Source organism: Peromyscus maniculatus, chromosome 8 (assembly GCF_049852395.1).
Source record: "Peromyscus maniculatus bairdii isolate BWxNUB_F1_BW_parent chromosome 8, HU_Pman_BW_mat_3.1, whole genome shotgun sequence".
Lineage (NCBI taxonomy): Eukaryota > Metazoa > Chordata > Mammalia > Rodentia > Cricetidae > Peromyscus > Peromyscus maniculatus.
In genome coordinates, this window is record NC_134859.1 from 47,634,440 (window position 1) to 47,657,080 (window position 22,641).

The 22,641-nt window shown below is 50.2% G+C and overlaps 1 protein-coding gene across 3 annotated transcripts in view; it reads left to right on the plus strand.

Annotated features, from left to right (window-relative positions):
• The first annotated feature begins 222 nt into the window (after positions 1–222).
• Pmp22 (peripheral myelin protein 22) overlaps positions 223–22,641 on the plus strand; it is a 31,775-nt gene continuing 9,356 nt past the window's right edge. Inside the window, exons 1-3 of one of the 3 annotated variants that reach the window (XM_006973529.4) lie at positions 223–395; positions 4,452–4,568; positions 6,050–6,149. In XM_006973529.4, the coding sequence (XP_006973591.1) occupies positions 4,491–4,568; positions 6,050–6,149 (178 nt within the window). In that variant the 5' untranslated portion in view covers positions 223–395; positions 4,452–4,490. Of the gene's footprint in view, positions 396–2,804; positions 2,989–4,265; positions 4,289–4,451; positions 4,569–6,049; positions 6,150–22,641 lie in introns of those variants that run through there. The other 2 variants (XM_006973528.4, XM_015992391.3) reach the window with 2 other exon arrangements.

Genomic DNA, 22,641 nt, shown 5'->3' on the forward strand with positions numbered 1-22,641 from the left:
CCAGGGAGAAGAGCCCTGGGTTATCAGGTTCAGGAACACCCCCAAATTCTTTCCAAGATCTCTATTTCCTGCAGGGCCTCTTGGGATCACTCTCTTCCAGAGGATACACAGCGAATACTGTCTCTTTAAATAGTAGAGGCTGAGAACCTCTCAGGCCACCATGACATATCCCAGCATTGGACCAGCCCCTGAATAAACTGGAAAGACGCCTAGTCCAGCCTCAGTCACAGGGAGCTCCACCAGAGAACATCTCAGGGAGCCTGGCTGGAAGCAGCAGAGCTCAGATTCCTGTCTGCTGTGGGCATCTGCTGTCCCGTGGGGAGGGCCTGCCTTCCATCCTTTGCATTTGACTGCAAAGAAATCCGTGTGGAGGAAGGCGTTACACCGTTGTTCTGGTGAGTTTTATTGGCAAATGGTGCCTCTGGGTAGTGTGAGTGGCAATTCAGTTCCCATCCATTGTAGCCTGCCAATGGAAACGACGGTAATGGAGACAGCACAAAGGTACTGAAAATGACAGGGATCCTGGAGTTCTTAAGTTTTTGCTTAAAATCCAGGTGTGTATTTGGCTGGGGAGATAAGAGAGTGGTCTGAGAGCACCCAGAACCTGAACACATCCAGATTGGAAGGGAAAGGTGCACCTAGGTGCCCCCCAACACACACACCCTAGTGCAAGCAGCAGTATTCACACTGCTGGCATTCCGGGCTGGGACGGGGCCTCTCCACCTGTGGCCAGCAGGCTCTGGGTGTGGCTAGGCTTGCTCAGCACTTCCTCAGTAGCATTTCCTCTGGAGCACCGAGAGATGGCCAGGAAGCAAGAGGCAGCAAGGGACAGATGGGGCCACCTTTCTGGCAGCTTGTGGTGTGTCTATGACCCAGGAGATTATTGACTAAACTACGGGATTCAAACAACAGGGAGGAGCAGGCTGTGGCTGCGCCTACAACCAGCCCCTTTTCAGGGTGTGTAGTAGACCGCCTTTAGAAGTTCCCTGAAGAGACAGAAAGGAAAGGGAATCCAGAGTTAAATACAGTGTTAAATCCAGAGTTAAACACGGTGCCGCCACCGAGAATGCTTAGAACAAATAAGGTTTTAAGTAAGTAGGAGCACAGCAGTGACTTCAAGGACACATCCAACCTGAAAATGACCCATAAAATAGAAGACTTGGTTCCATTTCCTCCCTCATTCCCAGGCCACGTGCACTCCATGTAGCTGTATAGCTCTGAGTATTCTAATCTATTTTAGTACGGAGGCGGACAGGTCTGCCTTGTAGGGCCGTGAACGTTAAATGTGGCATTCTTATAATAGTGGTGCGTTTGTGGCCTGGGCCTGCATTTTGTTCCGGACACACCGCTAAAGGCTTTGAGCATATCTTCTTGATGGATCACCACGCCCTTCATTCAGCGCGGGCACCAGTAGCTCTTCCCAGAAACATTGAAAACATTGGAGCTGCTCAGTGAGTGCTTACAACGGGGAGGGAGCGGGCTGATTAGGTGTGCCTGAGCGCAGAGCCTGGACCTGAGCGCAGAGCGAGGACCTCAGCCACTGCACCCCTCATCTCCCCTCCTCCTCCCCGTGGCAGGTAAAACACCTGGCGCAGACAGGCCATTGAATACAAATTTCGCGAGTATTCTTTTTCATCTGGTAAGAAGATTTAAAAGATCGTTTGCCTGAAGAACCCTTCAGATTTATTTATTTATTTATTTATTTATTTATTTATTTATTTATTTATTTATTTATTTATTTATTTATTTATTTCATGAGCAAGAATCTACAATTAGTTCAAATAGTGGCTACTTTCAAATAGCAAAATAATATGGAACTATTTGAGTCATCTAGAGCTTGATGACACACGACTCACTCACTACTCATAATAGGTAGGGAGGGTGTGGATGTGCGGGTAGAGACTTTTAACACATTGGCTCCTTGCTCAGTCAGCCGGACAGGATACAGGTGACCTGATGGCTACTTGGGCACATCTCCAAGAAGAGCTGGCTAGCCTCTCCCTCTATAACTCTGGGAGGGCCACACTCAGGCAGCTATGAATCAGCTAGTTTCTCTGGCTGATCTTCTGCACCTCAGATGGCCAGTTCCCTCACCCCCCTACCCTCGTGGCCAGGACTCCAGCCAAGGCTGGGAGCCAGGCCAGATTGCCTCAGGCAAACTTCGCCTGGAGCTTATATGCGGTTGTAATCTGGTGTTTGCCAAAGCTGGGAGGAACCGGGTCCTAGGGCTCCCTGTCTCTTTGTCAACTTGCCCCTCGCCCTCTGATTCTGGCCCCAGCAGGGTCCTCTGAATCCCAAGAAGCCAGCACACTTTGTAGGTACAAACAGGAATAGCATGGCAAGGATGGGTGTTTTGAGGACAAACCCAGTTAAGACCCCAGCGCAAGCGAGCTAGGTGCGCAAGGCCCCAGAGGTCCGGGCTGTCGGTAGGAGAGGGGATCCAGTCCCGGTAACCCCGCATGGGCACAGTCCACTTCGGTGCTCCCGGAAACCGAGCCCTGCGCACATGCGGCATGATGCCCGGCAAGCTTTACCCATGTGGGAGTGGGGGGCGAAGGTATGCTTTATTGGTCAACAGGGTCCAAGTATCACAGAGCTAGGAGAGGTGGGAGGTGAGAGGTGAGAAGCCCAGGGGCCTCCAGCTCCGAGTAAAAGTCTAGGTTTCGCCGAGATCTGCTTTTTCCGGAGTGTCTTTAAGTCCAAGTAACTGTCTCGGGCAGTCGGCGCCCCGCCCGCCTGCCCCCTCTCCTCGGGGAGGCCCGCCCTCCCGCACACGCTGACCCCGGGACACACCCTTCTGCAGCGACGCAAACAGGGCGTAGTTCCCGTTAAAGGGGAACGCCGGGAGCCTCCCACTGCCCCCTTGCTTTGCGCGCGCGCAGCCCCGCAGCACAGCTGTCTTTGGGGGACGCCAGCAACCCAGAGGTCGCACCGGAGTTTGTGCCCGAGGCCACTCTGCTCTGAGACAGCTGTCTCTTTGAACTGCAAGTAAGTTGGTAGGGAAAGTGAAGGAGGTGGGGGGGATAAACCTGTGCATCATCTGGAAATGGTGCCCTAGAGTGGTGACCAGGCTCCTGCCTTCCACAGGGCTGCCTTGTGGCGGGAGCGCTGAGACCCCTGCCTGCTCACTTTGCTAGCTTTACCCCAGGGACACACCTAGGACTTGCCTCCATAGCATTCAGACCTCAGGGTGGTAGTGGTGTCTGGATAGAGCGTGGCTGGGGCACCCATGCAATTCTTTCCAGACGATGTACTGTTAAAATACCTAGGATAGTATCCCAGACCTCTGGCCCTTCAGGTCCTAGCCACAGGCCTTATCTGCTCTTGCTCCCTGCTCCTTGAAGCCATCCGCTGTAGTTTTAATTTTCTGTAAAGCGTGGAAAAATCCTATTTATATCTTCTGTGCATTCCTGGGTTTTTGTTTTTGATGTGTTCCTTGGGAGGAAAAGGGAGGTGTTTGGGATAGAATATTTGTCAAAACTATTCTGAAGTCTCCTTGGCCCAAGGTTCTGTTCTTAACTGGTCCACCCAGCTGCAGCCAGGTCTTTCACAGCTGTACACATTCGCTATCGATCACCCAAGCTTTAGCTCCCTAAAGTCTGTGAAGTGGAGGGATAGGATCTCCGGACTTCAGAAACACACCTTGCCAGTTCTCATCTGTGGGAATTCACAGACTCAACCAGTCCTTTTACAGTCTCCTTCCCGCTAGTCAGCGGCATCCACTCGGGATGGAAAACTGAACGGGGTACGCGTGGGGGCCCTGCCTGTGGCGGGCTCAGTCTGGCTGTCCGTGGGGCCGTTGGGGATGGCGGGGAGAGCGTGGAACTGGCGAGGCTGAAGGCCCTTAACCCCCTGGGGCGCAGGGAAGGCGCGGAGCCCCGCGCGCGGGAAGCTCGGGAGCCGGGCACTCCTCCAGCCCGCCTGCTCTCCCGATCCCGGAGCTGCCAGCGTCTAGGCTGAGCCCAGGGCGGGGCGGCTCCTCTCCGCTGGCAAAACCCGGTGGAAACTTGGAGGCAAGTAACGGAACGCGAGGCACTCTGGGGTCTGTGAAAGCAGCCTCGGGCGGCAGGCGACCCCAAGCCGCTGGATACAATCCTGGCGCCACCCGCTGAGCCTTCCGGGGGGGGGGACCCCCCGGGAGAATCCGCCCCGTGACTAGGGCAGGGATGTGGCCTCCCGAGTCCCACGAGCCCCGAGAGGCGCCCGGGCTGGGCGGAGGCTTGCTGTGGCCTCGGCTCATCCTTCTGGAAACTCCTCTCCAACGCGCGCCTCCCGGGGTGATCGAGACGTGCGTACCACTGGCTTGTTTTGTTCCAAAGGCAAAAGATGTTTGATCGCGGGCGGGCGCTGGGCGGGGATAGGGATGGCGGCTGCCGCCCCCTCCCGGCCAGCTGGGCCCCCGGGCCAGGGCCAGGGCCAGAGGCCTCACACCCGCCTCCTTCTCCGTGCAGGCATCGCTCCACCGAGCCCGAGCCCAGCTCCCAGTCACCATGCTCCTCCTGTTGTTGGGGATCCTGTTCCTCCACATCGCGGTGCTAGTGTTGCTGTTCGTCTCCACCATCGTCAGCGTGAGTGCGGGCAGGAGGGCGGGCGGGAGGGCGGGCAGGGGAGGCTCCCCGCGGGGCGGCAGCTATCCCTGCTCTGGGTTCCCAGGTGCTTCTCCAAGTGCCAAAGCTGGGATGATATTTGCAGACAGCTGAACATCTCAGAGGCCCAGGGACGTTTGTTTTTGCACTTTCTGGCCACGCGTTTCTTTTCAGTCTTGTGAGAAAGTCGGGCCAGAGTCAGCGGTAGAAAGTGAGCAAGGACTGCAGGAACTTAGCAGGTCAGGCTTTTGAGCCAAAGGACGGCAGGGCAGATAACGTGGTTCTTGGCTGCCAGTTGATAAGACTGGGCTGCATTTTTCCCCCCTTGATGTAGCCTCTTTGAACTAGGTGAGCAATTTATAAAGTCTTACCCCACCCCCCAAATCATAGCTCAGACGAGTTGTTCCATTTATAAAACTTGTGAGGACTTGGAGTTATCAAGTTAAAATCGACTTATCTGGAAAAAAATGTTGGCAAGTCTCTAGCCAGTATTGCAGCAGGCTTGTAGTATCTTAGGGGACTGCCCTCCACTGATAAGAGCTGGCCAGGGAAGGAAGCTGTCAAACATGGTGCATTAATTCATTTGTACGTTTATTTTCTTGCCAATGAAGATGTATGCTTCTGGCCTTAATGACTTAGTGGAAGGCAAGGTGGAAGGGTGGTTTCTGAGAATCAGGCTTGGGATTTGTAAATTGCGTTGTTACTTACAAGATCTTCCTTATGACCATGGTTGACGCTCGTCTTGACAGCAGTGGGAACGATAAGCTCCGTTGGCACAGGGCCTGGCTAGCAAGCCTGAAGCCAGGGGTCAGTTCCTAGCAGGGCTTGAACTTACGTATAGTAGTGCATGCCTGGAATTTCAGCACTTCCTGAGGTAGAAGCAGAAGGGTCAGAAGTTAAAGGCTATGTAGAGAGTTTGAGGACAGCCTGGGCTACATAAAACCCTGACCCCTCCACGCCTACTTAAGAAATATGTATGTAAAGAAGTAGGCTTAGAGAGCTCACGGCTAGGGATGAGGCCCAGAAGATATATAAGAAGTGGGGTAGAGCTAGCGTGCAGTCATCCTTGGGCAAGTCCCTGGTTCCTACTATGCCACAGACCTCTTCGAGAGGTGGCATGTGTATGTGTGGGTGTCTCTGCGTGTGATATCTTCCTATTTCCAAAGTGCTTTTCACACACATAACACGACTCCCACCTCGACGTGGTATCTATATCAGACGGTCACCTCTCATCCCTGGATCACAGTTGTTAACTTTACCAGGGAGTGGCCTGTGCTGAGGGCAGGAAGGGGGAGGGTCAGGCCTCCAGGTGATGAGGCTAGGGAGTGGCCCGTGCTGATCTCACTGGGCAGGATGGGGTAGGGCAGGCCTCCAGGTGATGGCTGCTCTACCACCCTCACCCTGCCCCTTTTCCTCCCTCCTTCCTCACTGCCACACTGACTGAGGCGTTTGATTCTTTGCAGCAATGGCTTGTGGGCAATGGACACACGACTGATCTCTGGCAGAACTGCACCACGTCCTTCTCTGGAGCCGTCCAGCATTGCTCCTCATCCTCGGCAAGTGGTGAGAGACTAGTTTTGTGCTCTGCTCGGAGTGGTCCTGAGGGCTCTTCTTCTGCACCCCCAAAAACATCAATTCTTGAGGTTCTGGTCTAGAAAGGCCCTACTGGATGGGGTGGAATGTGTCACAGAGCCAGAGCCACGAAGCCAACATGAGAGGCAGGGGACAGTTGTCTCACGGGTGTGTGTGTGGGGGTTGTCTTTAGTATCACCGTGCCTCCACCTGAGCCATGCCTTCAGCTTGTCCCAGTCACTTCGTGTAATGTTCTTTGTGGGTAAAGAAATACGGACACAGGTAAGCAGAAGTGGTAACATGCCGGTTCACCTAAAGTCGATCCCATGGCAGCAGGTGATACTGTGGACATACTTGGTTTGGTGACTCTCCGTCAGAAGTGTCCCGCGTCTTTCCACTGCAGCATTAGGCAGTTGAGACTTCAGGAAGATGGCCTGGCCAGGTTTGCCCTCACCCCGGTTACCAGACTGCCTTCCTAGGTCTTGGGCCTCAGTGGTACCATTTAGCATCATAAGCTGAGCCTCTGGGCCCTTCTCCATAGACAGTATTCCTCCTCTGCTCTCACCATCTTTGGCTGTGGCTGAGAATGACATTGAGGGAACACACTAGGCGGGCTCCGCGGGGAGGCTGTGTAGACATGATTTTTCTGGTAGATGTGTTAGTCACGAGAATTCTGCCAAGACCTGGTCTCATGTTCCCAAGGACGGGTCCTGGGGTCCAGGGAGGCCTGGAACTCTGGCTTTAAAAGGGCCAGCTAAGGACAGCCTCCAATCTTACTGTGAACCGCTCTCTCATGTTTAGTTGAAGATGCCACACTCAGTGAGAGGGACCGGTTAGTATCCAGCCCCATAGAGCAGGCAGTGAAGTGACTCTCGGCTCCGTGCCATCTGGTCCCTTGGTTGGGTTTTTCTTCCTATAGACTCTGCAAGAGTATCATTGAAATGTAGCAAATGAAAGACCCTAGACTCAGCAGAAATGGGAACTGGTAACATATTCTTAGGGAGGACAGGTAAAAAGCTGTTTTAAAATTTCACCATTCTGGGGCTGGGGACAGGGCCAAGACCCCAGTCCTTTTGAAACGGGTAGTTCTTCATCTGGGTGTGTGGGACACACTAAATTGAAACCATCCTAGAGGTTGCATGGTGAGTTGGCAGCCAAGTAGATGAGCACCGCTCATGAGCGCCTGAGAATGTGATGAGAGTGCTCTTGGTCCCCCCCAAAGCCACAGCATCAGGTTTCAACCGCTTCAGCTTTAGGGTCTGGCAGAAGCGCCCTAGACATTCAGGATGTGCGGCTTCTGGCTCACCGCTGACACCTAGTGGTCCTAAGTGGCAAGACAGTCTGAAAAGTCAGCTTTCTCTGGGGCTTTGGGCCTGCTGTCCACAGGCGCTGTCCCCAAGTGGCATCTGGCCACGTGGGGTTGGCACAGAATTCGAGACTCTTAGGCCCGGAAGGAGCAGTTTTGGCAGGCATATTAAAACCGCCTGAGTTTCAGCTGAGGCGAGGAGGCAGAGGAACTGCTAAATTGTGCACAAACTGTCTGTGAGAGAATGGCCAGTACAGCTGGGTAACCCGTTAACTGGCCCAAACTCTGCTGTATCATCCTACACGGTAGATAGCCGTCCCTTGATGCCAGAAGCACACGTTAAAGAGACACTAGTGCTATTTTAAAGAGGAAACTTGCCTCTCAACTTCTCCATGCCTGGCAGATTCGTCTTCCTGGGTTCTAGCCTACAGTGATCCTGCTCAGTTTGTTAGTGTGTTCCAAGTCTGCCGGATGGCTTTTCTGGGAACCCCAGGTCATAGGTCTGACGATAACGGGCTTTTGAGGCATCCAGGAAAGGTCCCAAAGAAGCCGGGCTTGTTTCCACTTGGGCTTATTCTAAATTAAGAGTTTCCATCTAAACTTCCTGAGTAGTAATTATCTCGATGACGTCTTCCCGGTGTGTCAGCAGGTTACCAACTAAGCTCTGAGTGATCAGTCCCCTGGGCCTGCTTCGCCTGCTCCATGGTGTTCAACAATGAGTTGTGGGACAATAGCGTTGCAAAGTTACTTTTAAAGCACTGGGCCACCTTCCTGAATGAACTGTGTTGCATTGTTCTCCGAATTAAATGAACCGCGTTTGTTCTTAGGCTGTTGGAAGCATTTTTTTTTTTTTGAGTAATCATTATTGATAGTGATTTGTGAAGAAGAGGTACCAAGCATGTACCTCCATGTACATGGTAGGCTTCCTACCTCCCTTGGGGTTTTGCTACAGCCTAGGTTGGTCTTGAATTCTTGGGTTCAAGGGATTCCCCAATGCCTCAGCTTCCTCGGGGAGCTGGGATACCATAGCCATATGCCACGGTTTAGCTCTTTCTCTGAAGGGAACTGATGCTCTCTTCCCCTCTCTGGGGGCAGGGGGGGTGCTCTGTTGTCATAGAAGCCACTGCTATGTGGATGTGGACTGAGGCAGCCCAGTGTCTACACTGTCCAGGCGGAAGGTATATCAGGTCTTTTCTCAAAGCTATCTCTTCACACTGGATCTGGTTTTACTTGTCCTTCTCAGGCCCTCAACCTCTTCCCATACTCTCAGTTTGTTTCCAAACTGATTCACTACTTTCTGGCCCCTGCCTAATCCCTGCTGGAGACAGAGGTGAACAGCTCCGTGGGGCCCACCCCAAGGCTGGGGAGCACCTGGCTTTGGCAGTCAGGGACCTTGCCGCTGCTGCTGCTGCTGAACCTCACTGAGGAGTCGGGATAAGTGTGGGGGCATGAGTCACTCCCTGTGAAGGCACACTGGGCCAGGTGCCCGAGGAGAGGGGGCAGGCAGACAGCGCCAGAGTTCAGGAGGAAGCGGAGGGGCAGTCTCCAGTGGGAGGCAGAATATGATCCCTCCTCCAAAGGGCAGGCAGGATTTAAGTAAATACAGGCAAGTGGGGAGATAGGCTCTGTCTGGACAGGGACCTACTGCAAGAAGACCGGACATGGTAGACCAGTTGACTGGAATTCTGGTTAGTGTTAGGACTGTCTCCACCGGGCAGAACATCTTCAAATGTTAGTACCGCAAATGAGTTTATTTCCCCCTCTTTTGAGGAAGTCAGAGCACTGCAGCCCGAGAGATGCACGGGTTTCATGACATTTTTAGGAAACTAGGTACTTTGCCATCTTTTGGGCTTGGTGCTCATCCCCCATGAATGTAAAGGCTGCTAGAGCTCCAGCCATCTCATCCATGTCCTCAACAGCATGGTGAACAAAGCAGGAAAGAAAGATTGTACTCTTTCCCCTTTTAATGGAGTGTGCCTGGAAACACACATTTGTTCCTTCCTTTCGTTGGAGCTTAGTTACCAGAGTGTGCCTTACTCATTTACAAGAAGGCAGAGAAATGGAGTAGAACTGTCAAAAATGTCTCTCTCCCTCCCTCCCTCCCTCTCCCCCTCCCTCTCTCCCTCCCACTCCATCTCTCTCTTCTTCTCTCCCTTTCCATGCTCTCTTCCTCCATTTGCTTCCTCCTCCTCAAGTGTAAGGAAATCTCGGAGTCCTTTATCAACGCCTGTGAATCCTCGGTTTCTTCCAGTCCAGCCTGCTCTTCCAAACGCCAGACTTGTGTGTTCAGCCACCTGCCAGAGAGTTCTGCTAGACTGTTTCAGAGGCCCCACCCAAGTGGCCATCTTCAGAGTCATCCCGCACCTTGACCATTCTTGGCCACTGTCTACTATCTTAGTGAGGAGTGCTCCACCGCCCAGCCTGCTGGAGTCCTCCCTGTGCACACTCCTTCTCAGAATCCCCATTTCATAAGACATCCCATCCTCTAACGTCTACAGTCACAGTCCCCGACTTGTGAGAGCCACCAAGGCAACGTCTGACTAGACAGCACACATCTGTTCTTGACCTTCTGCGATAGGTCTTCCTATCTAGGACTCTAGGATAAAGTTTTTAAGAAGAAAGCCTGGTTCCGTCACTTGGTTTTCCAAGGTTCCTGAGGCCCCGTTGGCCCTCATTTCCAAGTTGACAGCCTTGCCGTGGTCCAGGGGAACTGGCTGGAAGGGCCTCTTCCTCACCCACCCTTCTTCCTTCCATCATAGAATTTCAGCACTCCCATTGTTCCTTGGAGGTAAACTCCAGGATTCTCCTTTCTTCTCTCCATTTCCTGCCTCTCGTCCTCCCCGGTATTTCACCAGAGCTGTGTGACACAGAGAAGAGAGCTGAAGAGCAGCCATCCAGGGAGCTGAAGTGATGGCGGGCAGCATCAGGAGCCATGCAGGGAACGGAACAGTGGATTGAGAGCATGGGGGCCTGCCGTGTGTACTTGAGCGTGTGGGTGGGTGTGGGGGGCGGGGGTTAGGAGTTGGAGATTGAGAATGACCCTGGAGTAAGCTGTGTGGACATTTGGGAGGGGCTCCAGGTAGGGGGACCACTGAGCACAAGATCCATCACAGGAAGGAGAGGAATCGCAGAGGGGCAGAGTGGGTCAGGACGGGGAGTGTCCAAAGATCCTTCCAGACTCAGTAAGAGCTGTGCCCCTGGCAGCTCATCTCCCCTCCCCGTTCTGTTGAAACCCTGTCTGCTCTAGACTCTGGGGGATCTGTTTTCTTCTAGAAGTATTCATCAGGCAGACTCTGCTGGGCTCTTACCAGGAACCCCAAAAGGTCTGGCTGATGATTCTTAATACTTTTTTGTTTTTTTTTAAAAAACCTTTTCTGCTTTCCATATATTCCTCCCTGGAGACATTTATTTTTATAATCAGACAACAATTACAGAAAGGATTTTATGTTGGAGAAATGAGTTTTAAGCTGCAGGCATGGTGAATAGGACCAGAGGGTGGTGTCCACAGCATCGCTGAGAGGCAGAAGTGACTGGGGCCTTGGCTTACAGATAAACAAGGTCTGTAAACTCAGGCTCTGCTGGGTGCTGAGCCTTCTCTGGAGTCCCTGTGAGGGAGCTGAGGAGCCACTGCTCCAGGTCTGGGCAGCACGTGCTTTGCCATTAAGTGAATCTGTACCTTGTGCTTTGAATTTATAGATTTCACCTGTGTGGACCTGGCCTGGAGCAGAAGGGTTAGATCCCAGGCTGCTTGGCTGCCTGAGGGTTAGGAGGGCTCAGCCTGGCTCTGGTCTCCTCACTGCCTTCAGAGAACTGGGCTGAGGTCAGGCACAGCAGACTTGCTTTTGGCACGACTTGACTCCTACCCCATTCCTACTTACAGAGTGCTCTGTTGTATGGGAAACCGAGGGCCGTGACCACAGAAAGTCTGTCCATTCTTGACACATCTTTGATTTTAGAGAGTGTCTACTCAACCCAGAACATGAAGGGAATAACCACGCCCAAGGCATGCTTTGCCTTCTCAGTAGTTGGAGACGCCCTGTAGGTCCCCTGGTGACATTGGACCTCTCAGCTGCAGAGAACCACTCCATCTTAGAGTAAGACGTCCTTGCTCTTCTTTTCTGTTCTAAATCACAGCAACGCACAGGTGTGGGTGGCGTTGATCGGGCTGGAAACGGGGAAAACCTGTATCTTGCCAGCATCGGTCCCACCAAATGCTCTTGGTGGCCTCTTTTGTCCCTGTCTCCAAAATGATGCCAGACTTTATCTCACTCTTCCATTTGGTGACACTGTCATTTTGGCAAGGACACCAGAGCATTTCCTTGCTGCGGCTCAGCTTCAGGTCAGACTTTAGGAAACCCAGAGGCCCTCTGCATTTATCGGCTCATGTTTCACAGCTTAAAGTCTTGGTGGCTCCCCAGGCCAACCCCTAATGCCACTGCAGTAATGGCTCTTGATTTTACAGGATCTCATGGGTTCTCTGGCAGGAAAAGCAGTCTAGGGGATGGGATGTGATACTTGAACTCTTGACTTTCCTATCGGATGTCAGTATCTACGTTAATATGGAACATTCACAGTCTTTGCTGTTTAAAAGCTTTAGCTGTGAGGCTGAAGCGAGAGGATTGCCTGAGCCCAGGAGTGTAGGTAGACCTGCACAGATAACACAGTGAGTCGTCCTTTCGTAATAACCAGTTATTATAGTTATTATGGTGCTGCATTGTAGGTTATGATATCAGCTGCATCTGTCGGGTTGCATTGGAGCCCAGTAAACATCCTTTGCATTTTAGAGGCAGGGAGAGCTTGGCTGTAGCTTGACTTGAGGGCATGGTGGCCTCAGAGGAGGATGTGTGGGCCTAGGGACTGAAAATACAGTCACTGGTATGCAAGAGCCTCCGACTACCGCTTTTCCCATCAGTCTAGAGACGCCTCTACAATAAGCCCACTGTGCGTTTGTCCTGTTAGTGATAGGAAGCACCCAGCTTCCAGGAAAGCTTTTCTTTCTGAGGAGACACCAGTGAGCCGCAGCCATGTGTCCTTCATGTGTGTGGAGGCTATCCTGTACCGTATGTAGACTTTGTTCCAGAAATTGGGCACACAGAGGTGTAAGAAAGACCAGGTTTCTGCCCCCATAGAGCTCACAGTTAGTTGGAACAATCCTGAGTGTAGAAAGTGGGGTTCAGAAAGTTGTAGAAATGAGGTAGATTGTTATCCTTGGGGAGGAAGGAGCAGGTCCTAGAAGGCCTCTTTGTCCACAGCGAAGGGTGGGCATTTTGAAAATTAATTCTGGGGAAAGGCAAAGGACCAGTGAGGAGCTGTGGTGATGTTCCAGGCTGGGAATGATTGGTAGTGACAGTCCTGATGACAAAGATGATACAAGCACTATGCCAGGCATTCTTGTTAGAGTCTGGCATTGAACCCACATTGGAACTGTAGGACACTGGTAGAGGTTGGGTTGGTTGGGAGAAGGGGGAGGAGGAGGAGCACTGGTGAGAGCCTTCGCTGCTACGTTAGATGTAGGGTTGTGGAAGCAAGATTAGAAATGATGTCTAGGTTGGTGGGGCCAGGAGATCGGTACGAGATGGAGTCTTGGACTGAGTTAGTAGGGATGGAGGAAAACGGGCATCGGAGGATAGGAACCAGGGTTGGAAATGCTCATCAGCAGTGTCAGCAAAGTCTCTCTTTGGATTTAGCAGTCCCTAGGGACCAGTCTCACTGGATCCCTACAATTGGACATCCTGAATCTGTGAGGGCCGTATTCAGGGTCCTGAGGCTGAAGAGGAGAGGAGAGGGCAGACGAGGAATACAGTCTTGAGCTGAGCCTGGGACAGAGGTTAATGGGGATCTGCTAAGGAGGGAATCTTGGGTCGGGCAACCTGGGATGTGAGAGGAAGTCCATGAGAGGAAGAGAAATTCCCTTGTTTAGCCCACAGCTTCTGTCGCCTGGGGCAGTCAGTCCTGGTGGCCTTCCCCTGTGCTGGTATTCTAGACTTGGGCTCACTGTGTCCTATTGCTCACCCTCAAGAACTGGAAATCTTTCCAGTGGCCTTTGAACCAGCATGGGGGTGACGGTAGTCTCTGTTCTGTTTGACGGAATAGTGGAGGACTGCCGTTTCCTCTCCTCCTTCCTGTGGCTTCCCTGGAGCTAGTGGGATTGTCCCAGGGTCCCCACTGGCTGGTCTGGGTAGGCAGCAAGTGTGCCATTGAGAGCCTCTGAAATGAACCCATGGGTTTGGCTTAGCTGACTGGTTAAAAAAATCAGAGCTGTCTCTCCATGCCACATCATCTCCCTGCCCCCCCCTTCTCGACCTTTGGTGGAGTCCAAAAGGCACCAGGGGAGACGCTGACTCTGACTTCAAGTACATTGTTGACTCTTCAGGCACTCCAGTGCATTGTGGTGGAAAAACCAGTCAATGAGACCCCGGGAATCCAGCACTGGTCTATCTCTAGCAAGCAGGGCAGACTGGTACCCTGATGACTTAACAGTTATCTGTGCTAAGGACACACAGTCAGAGTCCTCACTGCACAGGTCCCAGGGCCTCTGACATCCAGGGCATAATTGGTATGTAGGTGGACCCAAGGAGGTGACTGACCCTTGAGCTTATTCTTGGGAATTAGATAGAATATCAGGGGACCCAGGGAACACAGAAGGCCTTTGTGCATAGGAAGGGGTGGGTAGCATACTGTTCCTGGTAAGTGTGGGGACTGTGTTCTTTCTAGCTCCTAATCTCCATGGTAGCCTTTTTGTATCTGGTGCGGGGAGAGTGGAGGACTTTGCTTTTGTTGTATGGAGAAATCCCGTAAAACTCAAAGATGTCATAGCCGGCCCCTCCACTCCTTGTCCATTCTCCGTTCGCAAGGATTAGGCTCTGCAATGAAATCTGCCTCTCTCTCTCTCTGTAGTCTGTTTCTGTGGCCAAACTCAGTGTTTTCAAGTGGGCTGCCATGGTCAATGATTTTGAAAACTATTAAACTGTAGAAGTTTATCAAGCTTTTCTTATTTTTTTTAAACAAGCACAACTTGTTGTGGCCTCCAATAATTCACTACATGTTGTGTCAGAAAGAGAGGCTAAGGTACTGGAGCATGAAGCCCACGCCCCTTCTTGATGTTGACTTGTGGATTGAGTCTCGGGATAAACATTTTCTGCAGATCTTCCTGTTTCCCCGGCTTTTTAACAGGCTACAGAGAAGCCTCCCTCTGTTCAAGGAACTCGGGGACCCAAGTGAGTGCATGGGGATCCCTGTGCAAATCCAAGACCCAGTGTTCAGAAGAGCATGGGTGTCAGAGCATAAACTAGACTGAGAGTCTGGTTTCTATCTTCCACAAGCCTGTTAATTAGGAGTGCAGGTATCTGAGTACTTTCGTGAATTGAGCATCTTAGCCAAAAGGTCTACAAGCTGGAGGCGGCTCTGGTTTGGGGTGTTTTTGGATGTTAGAACACTTGCATATACGTTAGCCATGTTTGGCAAGGGACTCAAGTCTAAACTGGAAATGTGTTTATATACAGCTGATAGTCGTAGCCCGCAGATAGACATCTCCATGTTCAGTGCACCTATCACTTTGGGTCAGGTGAAGAACTTCCCACTCTGTCAAGTTCCAGATTTTGTGAACATTTTGGATGTTTGGATTAGTGACAGTCCACCTGCTATCATTGGAGTCCCCGGATGGGAGGGTTCTTTCTAAACCTCCCACCCATCCCAGCACTTTGTGTTCACTAATATCCAGCTTCAGGTTGCTCCCACTGAAACACCTCCTTAATTACCGGCTGAAAAGGTCTCAGGAGAGGTGAGCCTCCATGGTCCCTGAGTCCCAGGGCCTTGCCTTGCTTTTCTATTGATAGACTTGCTGCAGGGGTCATGGGCAAAGTTAGCTTGAGCCCCCTTCTCATCTCAAACTGCTGGGGGAAAGGGTGGAGGCCCCCCGGGACAGGACCCACACTGGACTCCGGGCCACCAAGCTGGTGGGCGAAGGGTAAGCATAGGCCACATTGTTCAGGGTGGAGGCTGCTTGGAAATCCAGCTATTTCTGGAATGGCATTCATACTGAGAAAGAAGGGAAAATGGTGATTTTTGTGTGATGGTGGTGGGTTGGAGATTTGGAGGTGGGGGGTCCTGCTCTTAGGGGCTGTCACGTGGCTCTGAAAATAGTGCAGCACTGTGCCTGTGGGAGGCACTAACTCCTGCCTTTGTCATGTACCGGCCCTGATGGCTTTCTTCCATCTTTCCAGTCCGTGTTCTATCTTATCTACCTTACATTTTCAACAGGACTACTTATTATTATGGGTTGTTTTTGGTGGCCCTGGAGTATGCTAGTCACCGATCTACTCAGCTGCATTCTAGGCTCCTGGGAGCTCTCTCTCTCTCTTGGATCAGAAAACCATTCACAAATTGCCCAGGGAGAAGCAGAGGTCAGGGAGAGGCTGGGTCAGTGCTGGTCATGACGGAGGCAGATGAACCGTCCGTGCTTTCTGAGCCCTTGACCATCTAGACTGTAGGCCCTAGGCTAAGAATATAGCCGAGGGGGCAGATGTATTTCCTTCTCTGCTCAGCTGGCTCTGGCCAGGAATCTGACCTTGAAGGGAAGCTTGGGTGAGCCAGCTCCGCCATCCCCTGTGTGCTCTGGGGGATGGGCCTGTCTGTAGCCACAACCCAACACAGAAAGTTGTCTGTAGCCCTGGCACCTGGCAGCAGTCTCACTGGAGCGGCAGGCCCGTGGAGAGCCTGGCCCGTGGAGAGCCTGGCCCATGGAGAGCCTGCAGGCTTTTTCAATCCGATTCAGCAACCCAGGGTTGAGACTGGCTGGCTTAGACCTGGCACCGGGAATTCTAGCGACGTTCTCCGGGTGTCCAGTCTGCATTCCATACTAAGTGAGCTCTGGAGAATGACAAGAGGTTTCCTTGGATTATATACTCAGTGACTGCAGGCTTACTGCATTTAGCGGGGAGCAGAGAATTGCCACAGCGGGCTTGTTCACCGTGGGAATAGCAGCCTTTGCAGGTCCCTGGAAACCCAAGTTGCAAATGGACAGCCTTCTCCCTGACTTCCGTTTCTCTCTGCTGCCGTCACTAGCCTCTTACTTTGCTCTGGCAAAAGCGGGCACGCTAGCTTTAGAGGCCAAGGTAAAGCCACCACCTGATTCACCAAATGAGCCTTTGTTGGCTAAGTCAGCCGCACCCACTGGTTTACGCTCTCCCTGACTGTGTCCTACAGAAGGCAGCTGAGTAGTCAGGGCCCGAGGTCCAGTGACCTCCAAAGCTTGATCTGCCAGCTCACTGCAGTCAGCTTGCTGTGTAGACAGATCCCCTGTCTGCTGACGCTTTACAGTGCTGCTGTGCTGGGGAAGAGAAACAGAGCGATGTCAAAGTTGTGTCAGGATGCTGTTTGGAGTTCTGGTTGGTGCCCCCGTCACCCCAGTTCTGTGAAGTTTGGTCCCCAGTACAGCACTGCTTTGTGTGACCCGGATGGAGGCGCCTGGAGTGGAGCCTCGAGTCACAACATGAAAGGTTCTTTCTCTGCTGCTAGCACCGTCTGAGTGGGGTTGGCTTTCTTTCCCAAAACTCCATTCCTTCCTTCCTTCCTTCCTTCCTTCCTTCCTTCCTTCCTTCCTTCCTTCCTTCCTTCCTTCCTTCCTTCCTTCCTTCCTTCCTTTCTCCCTCCCTCCCTCCCTCCCTCCCTCCCTCCCTCCCTCCCTCCCTTCCTTCCTTCCTTCCTTTCCATTTCTCCTTCCTTCTCTCTCTCCCTCCCTCCTTCCAACAAGATTGGACCCCAAAGCCCCTTGGATCAACTTCTGCACCCTCCTTGAACAGGGCTTTCACATCAGTCCGAATCATTGCAGCCCTATGATCTGGGATAGTAAGCCAAGCTAAAGAAGGGCAATTCAGTTCTCCAAGAGGCAAGTGACAAGTTAAGTAGGTGGCCAGCAGAGCGACTCCAGGGCTGTTCCAATTAGAGCACATGCACATGACTGCTAGGGAGGGCCTGGCTGTGCTCATCATGGCTTGAGCCTGTTCTCACGTGGACTTAAGCACCCACCCTTCTGCCCTGGCCACCCCTCTATTCTAAGTCTGAGAAGGAGTCTGGCTGGGGAGAAACATTAGGGTAGCTGAGCAGCCCCTAAGGGCATTGCAGGCTTCCCCTTGAGCGGCTGGCTGGCTGAGTCAGCCTGGGACTGTCATGGAGGCTGCTTTCTCCAAGGTGTGGCTCTGCTTATCCTCTGCTGTCCTTAGCTAGCCTGATGGATGACACTTGGTGAATAGAGGATCTTTCTTCTCTTTGCCCAGGAATCCTGCAGTTGATCAAGGTTTGGGAACCCAGCCTTTACTATTGACACTGCCATATCTTCTTTGCCTTGTAGTTTTTAAACTTGTTTAAATGCTTGCACAATGCATGTGAAGCTGCCTTTCCTTAGGAAGTGTGGATTTGTTCCCAGCCTGATGCCCCAGTCCTGGTAAACTCAAGTTCCTCACATTCAGTAGGGTAGTTAGTACTTGTGCGTAACCTCTGCACATCCTGTTTGCTCGGCCAGCTTAGCGGTAGGACAGTGGGAAGCCTGTGTAAACAGTTGGCGTTGAATTGTTCAGGGCGGGTGGGTAAGGGAAGGCTGTGCGTGTACACTACAGGCAGAGCTTTGCAAAGCGTCTTTGGCCTGTCTGGTTGAGCCTGTGGATGTGAAAGCTTCAGATAGCTGAAGATATAGATCTTCTTATTAAAAATAAGTCAGAAGATACAGATCCAATGAAAAGACTTTTGACCAAACTCCCCTCATTAAGACTGAAGTTCCCGGAGGTCCCCTGGGCATCAGATCAGCAGACCTTTGTTTTTTTTTGTTTGTTTGTTTGTTTGTTTGTTTGTTTGTTTTCTGTAGGCGGCACTGTAGCAAGTCCTGTCGTTTGGTATATTTACATAATGGCCCCGTGCTGTGTGCACATTTTAATCCTTATTGTCTTGAGGTCTTAAAAAAGTGCTGCTGTCTAATTGTCATCTTTCAAGTGCTGCAGGTCCATTGTAGGTAGATAGCCTAGTGTTGTTGTGGGAGACTGTAGGTAAGACATTATAGGGAGAGATACTAATTCGTTTTTTCCTTATCATAGGACTGACACTACTGTGAGCATCCTGATTGATTTCCTTAATTTATACCAACTCAGTTAATTTTGGATTTACTTCATTCTTGTTTTTGCAGCTTCTGGAGTTGAGCGTTAACCCCCTTCTCTTTAGTATTTCTCTAGTAAAGGCATACAAGGCAGACATTGTCCTCTGAAGGCTGCTTTGGCCGCAGCCTGTGGGTCTGGCGTGTTTCCTTTCAGTGCCGTTCTTTGCTGATGAAGTTTTTAAGGGTATCTTCGAGTATATGTTCAAGTATGTACTTCCAGATACAGACACTAAATTAGTGAGTCATTATGTCTTAAACATTGAAAAATGTACATAGATTCTTTCAGATCTCTAGGTGCGAAGGGCTGTGCAAACAGTGTGTCATGTTGAGCCAGGCGAAGTGACAACTTTAAATTCTATTGGTTGTTAGTGTCTGGGCTCACATGACATGATGCCCGTGTGGAAGGAAGAGGGTGGCTTCGAGGGGAGTTGGTTCCCCCTTCCGCTACAGATTCCTCGAGTGCTTTTACCCACTGAGTCATCTCACCAGACCAGACGCTATCTTTAAACACTTCTTTTTTTGACAGTTGGATAGAATAAAAACTGGTGTCACAGTCTTCATGAGTTCCCCATACACCCCCTGGTTACCTAGTGGCGTTAAGTGTCTTCATATATTTACTGGCTTCACAGTTTACATTTGTGGATCCATATCTATGTGGCTTTTTAATTTAACATTTGGTGCCTCGATCCCTCTGCAGCTTAATCTTGTGGATCTGTGAGCTAGAGACCTAACTTCAGCTGATGTCTCCCCCTCCTTATGGCTTGCAGACTGTATTTAATGAATACTAAATATGTGTCTGTACATCAGAAGCCTTCCTTCTGCCCGACTCGATAACATTTTCTTTCAGTGACTAGAACATATGGTTTGACTTGCCAAAACTTCATAAGCTTTACATGTAAAATATTTTAATTATATATTATAGATATATTTTATTAGTTTTATTACTAATAGCATGTAAGGTAATAGGCATACACTGGAGGTCTATGCTTGATGTCTGGTAATTTTTGTTTATTTTTCTGGTTTTCTTCCCTTTGTTTTATATTGTTGTTGCTCTTTTATTTGTTGTTACTATGCATTCAAAATTTTTTCTTAACTGCTATTTTTTTTCTTTTGCTTCTATTCTTTTTTTGAAGAAAAAAAAATTGAGACAGGGTGTTACGTAAACCAGGCTGGCCTTGAACTTGCTGTGCAGCCAAAGATGACCTTGACCTGTGGATGAGCCACCATGCTTGGTTTGAGCAGTAATGGGGACTGAAGTCAGGGATGTGTGCAGCATGGGCAGGCACACAGTAAACCGAGCTACAGTTACCTTTTAGGTGAAGTTTTGTCAAGTTCCAGTTGAGATACTGACAAGAATAACATTTTTGATAAATTTGGAATCTTACAAATCTTACAGCTTTGAATGTTTCTGTCCAAAAAAAAAAAAAAAAATGTTGCTTTTTTGTTGTCATTGTTGTTGTTCAATTCCATATTGGTTTTCGTCCCTCCCCCACCAGGTATTTTATTAAAAATACATGTTTTCATATTTCTTCAATTTCATTCATCTGTACTGACTCAATTAATTTTGGATTTGTTTCATTCTTGTTTTTCCGGCTTTTTGAGTTGATAGCTCAATCCCCCTTTCTTTAGTGCCGTCCTAGTAAAGGCGTCCGAGGCAGACATTGTCCTCTGGAGGCTGCTTTGGCTGCAGCTCATGGGTCGGACATGTTAATTTTCAGTGTCGTTCCCCGCTGATGAATTTTTTACCTTTCATCTCCACTTCTTTAAAGGATTGTCTAAATCTTCTGTTAAGGTGCAGATTGATTTTGGCTTCTGTTTTATCTTTCTAAGCCGGTGTGCATTGCACAGGGCAAGCGCTGTGCTCCCAGCTGTGGCCTTGGCCTTGGCCCAGGCTGGTTTTTTATTTTTAACTCTGAGTTATATTTTATGCTTAGCTCATCCCTGCTTTCCTGAGATGTCTTCCTTCCAATACCTAATACACAGTCAGTCTGTGAGACTGCCCCATATGGGTTTGAAAACAGTTTATAGTTTTTAATCACTGGACTATACATTTCCTGTGTCTCTGCTGCACTGAGACAGCGTCTGCTGTAGGAATACCCTTGGCCTTGTGTTTTGGCTTTCTGATTTACAGACTGGGAAGGAGAAAGCTTTTCTCTTTGGCTCCCCTTTATTATATTTCGGCTCAAATTCTGTTTCCTTGTGTGCTGTCATTCACCTTTTATTTTGATTATCATTTAGTTAAGGTCTCTTTTTAGAACTGTCCTCAGATTGCTGGTTGATGGGTGAAGCTCTTAGGTAATTGGCTGGACTGACTTGACTCGGAGTCCGTGAGTAATCTGAACCCATGGCCAAGGATAGAGTTGGTCTTACTGTATGGGTCTGTGTGTTTCATCTGTTGTACTTATGGTTGAAAACCACCTTCTTCATCTTCTGATCTCCACAGCCAGTGTCAGTGCTCAACAAATGCTCGCTAAATAATTCTCCCGAATCCCTCACTTCTGTTCCGACTTGAGAGCCAACTTTGGGTCAGACCACTCGTGTATAATGGGGTTCAAAAGTCAACAAATGAAGGTCAGGGTGCTTTTCCTGCTTGTATCCTGTGTGAGATCTAGTGGTGATTCACACTGTGTTAGTGAAAGATCTTAGCGCTGGAGAGGGAGACCCAGGGTGGCACCTGCTCCAGCCTTGCCCCTTAGGACAACGCACTCTGGGGGACACGTCCCAGTCACAGCTGGGTCACAGCTCTAGTTTCAGACTGAGACCTTAGATCTGTGGCTTCTGTTTCATCTCACGGAGCTAGAGGATGAAAACATGTACCATGGTAACATCAGCTTTGTTGCAGAATGATCTTTCAGAACAGTCACACTGTAAGGGAAAGACGCCAAAGGCTAGTGGCATACACATGGGTGGAGGTTGTGTGACCTGAAATTGGGGCTGCTCCTGGCCCCTCAGACATTGTTCTTTAACAGAGAAAGAAATTGGAGAAAGCAGCAGCATGTATTGCCGTGGTGGAAGAGCGCAAGTCTGGAGTCAGGGCCTCTCAGATAGGGAGGTACACTTGGCCTCCTCAAACATCTCTGGGAATCTCTCTCAGTACAAACAAGCTAGATTAGTTTAGCTCGAGTTTCCTCCGTCTGATAATGCTGCCAGTGTGGGTCTGCAGAAGCCTTGTTGGGAACTCTGGAAGTGGTTCACTGGATGCACCTCAAAGATTTCTCCTGAGCTACTCAGAACTCCTAACAGGACCATCTTATTCAATTAGCCATCACAGGTTCCATATCCTCTATCCAAAATGTCCTGCACCAGAAATTCTGAAAATTGAAGCTTTCAAAATCTTTAATGTTTGCACATATACAGTGTTGACCATGAGACCCAAGTCTAAATGTAGAATTCGTATACTATGATGTAGGTAGCTTCATATAGTTTCATATAGTCTGTTTAATAACTTTGTGCAAAAGTTAGCATTTCTTGGTGTGGCATTGTCTACTTGGGGCAGTATCTCTGGCTTTTTAAATTTACATATTTCAGAGCGCTTTTTTGTGCAGGTTTTTAGGTAAGGGGGGCTTAACTTTTATAAACCATCCAGAGTCCATAGCTTTGGATGTTGTGCTAAGCATGGGTGCAAACGTCTTTTGGTGACCGGGTCCCTCTGTGTAGCCCAGGCTGGTCTTGAACTCACCTTGATCTTCTTTCAGTGTTAGAATTACAGATGTCTGCCACCACCGGGTGATGTGTACACTTTTAAGTTATTGCACACCAACTAGTTACTGCTTGAGAAGCTAAAACCATCTCTGTCAGCTCTCTTCTGTGGTGAGAGGAGGGTCTGGACATGGTACAACCCATCTGGTGGACACTGTACATGTCCCTTTGTCACACGGAGCTCAGCCCACTTCCTCCTCCACTTCCTCTGGAGTCAAATTAGCTTGCAGCAGATGTTGACCTGGGGATGCCCTCCCTTTCCTGAATTTCGGTTGGAAGTTTAGAGATTCACCAGAAGCATGGCAGGCTGACCACAGGGAGAACAGGGAAGCCAT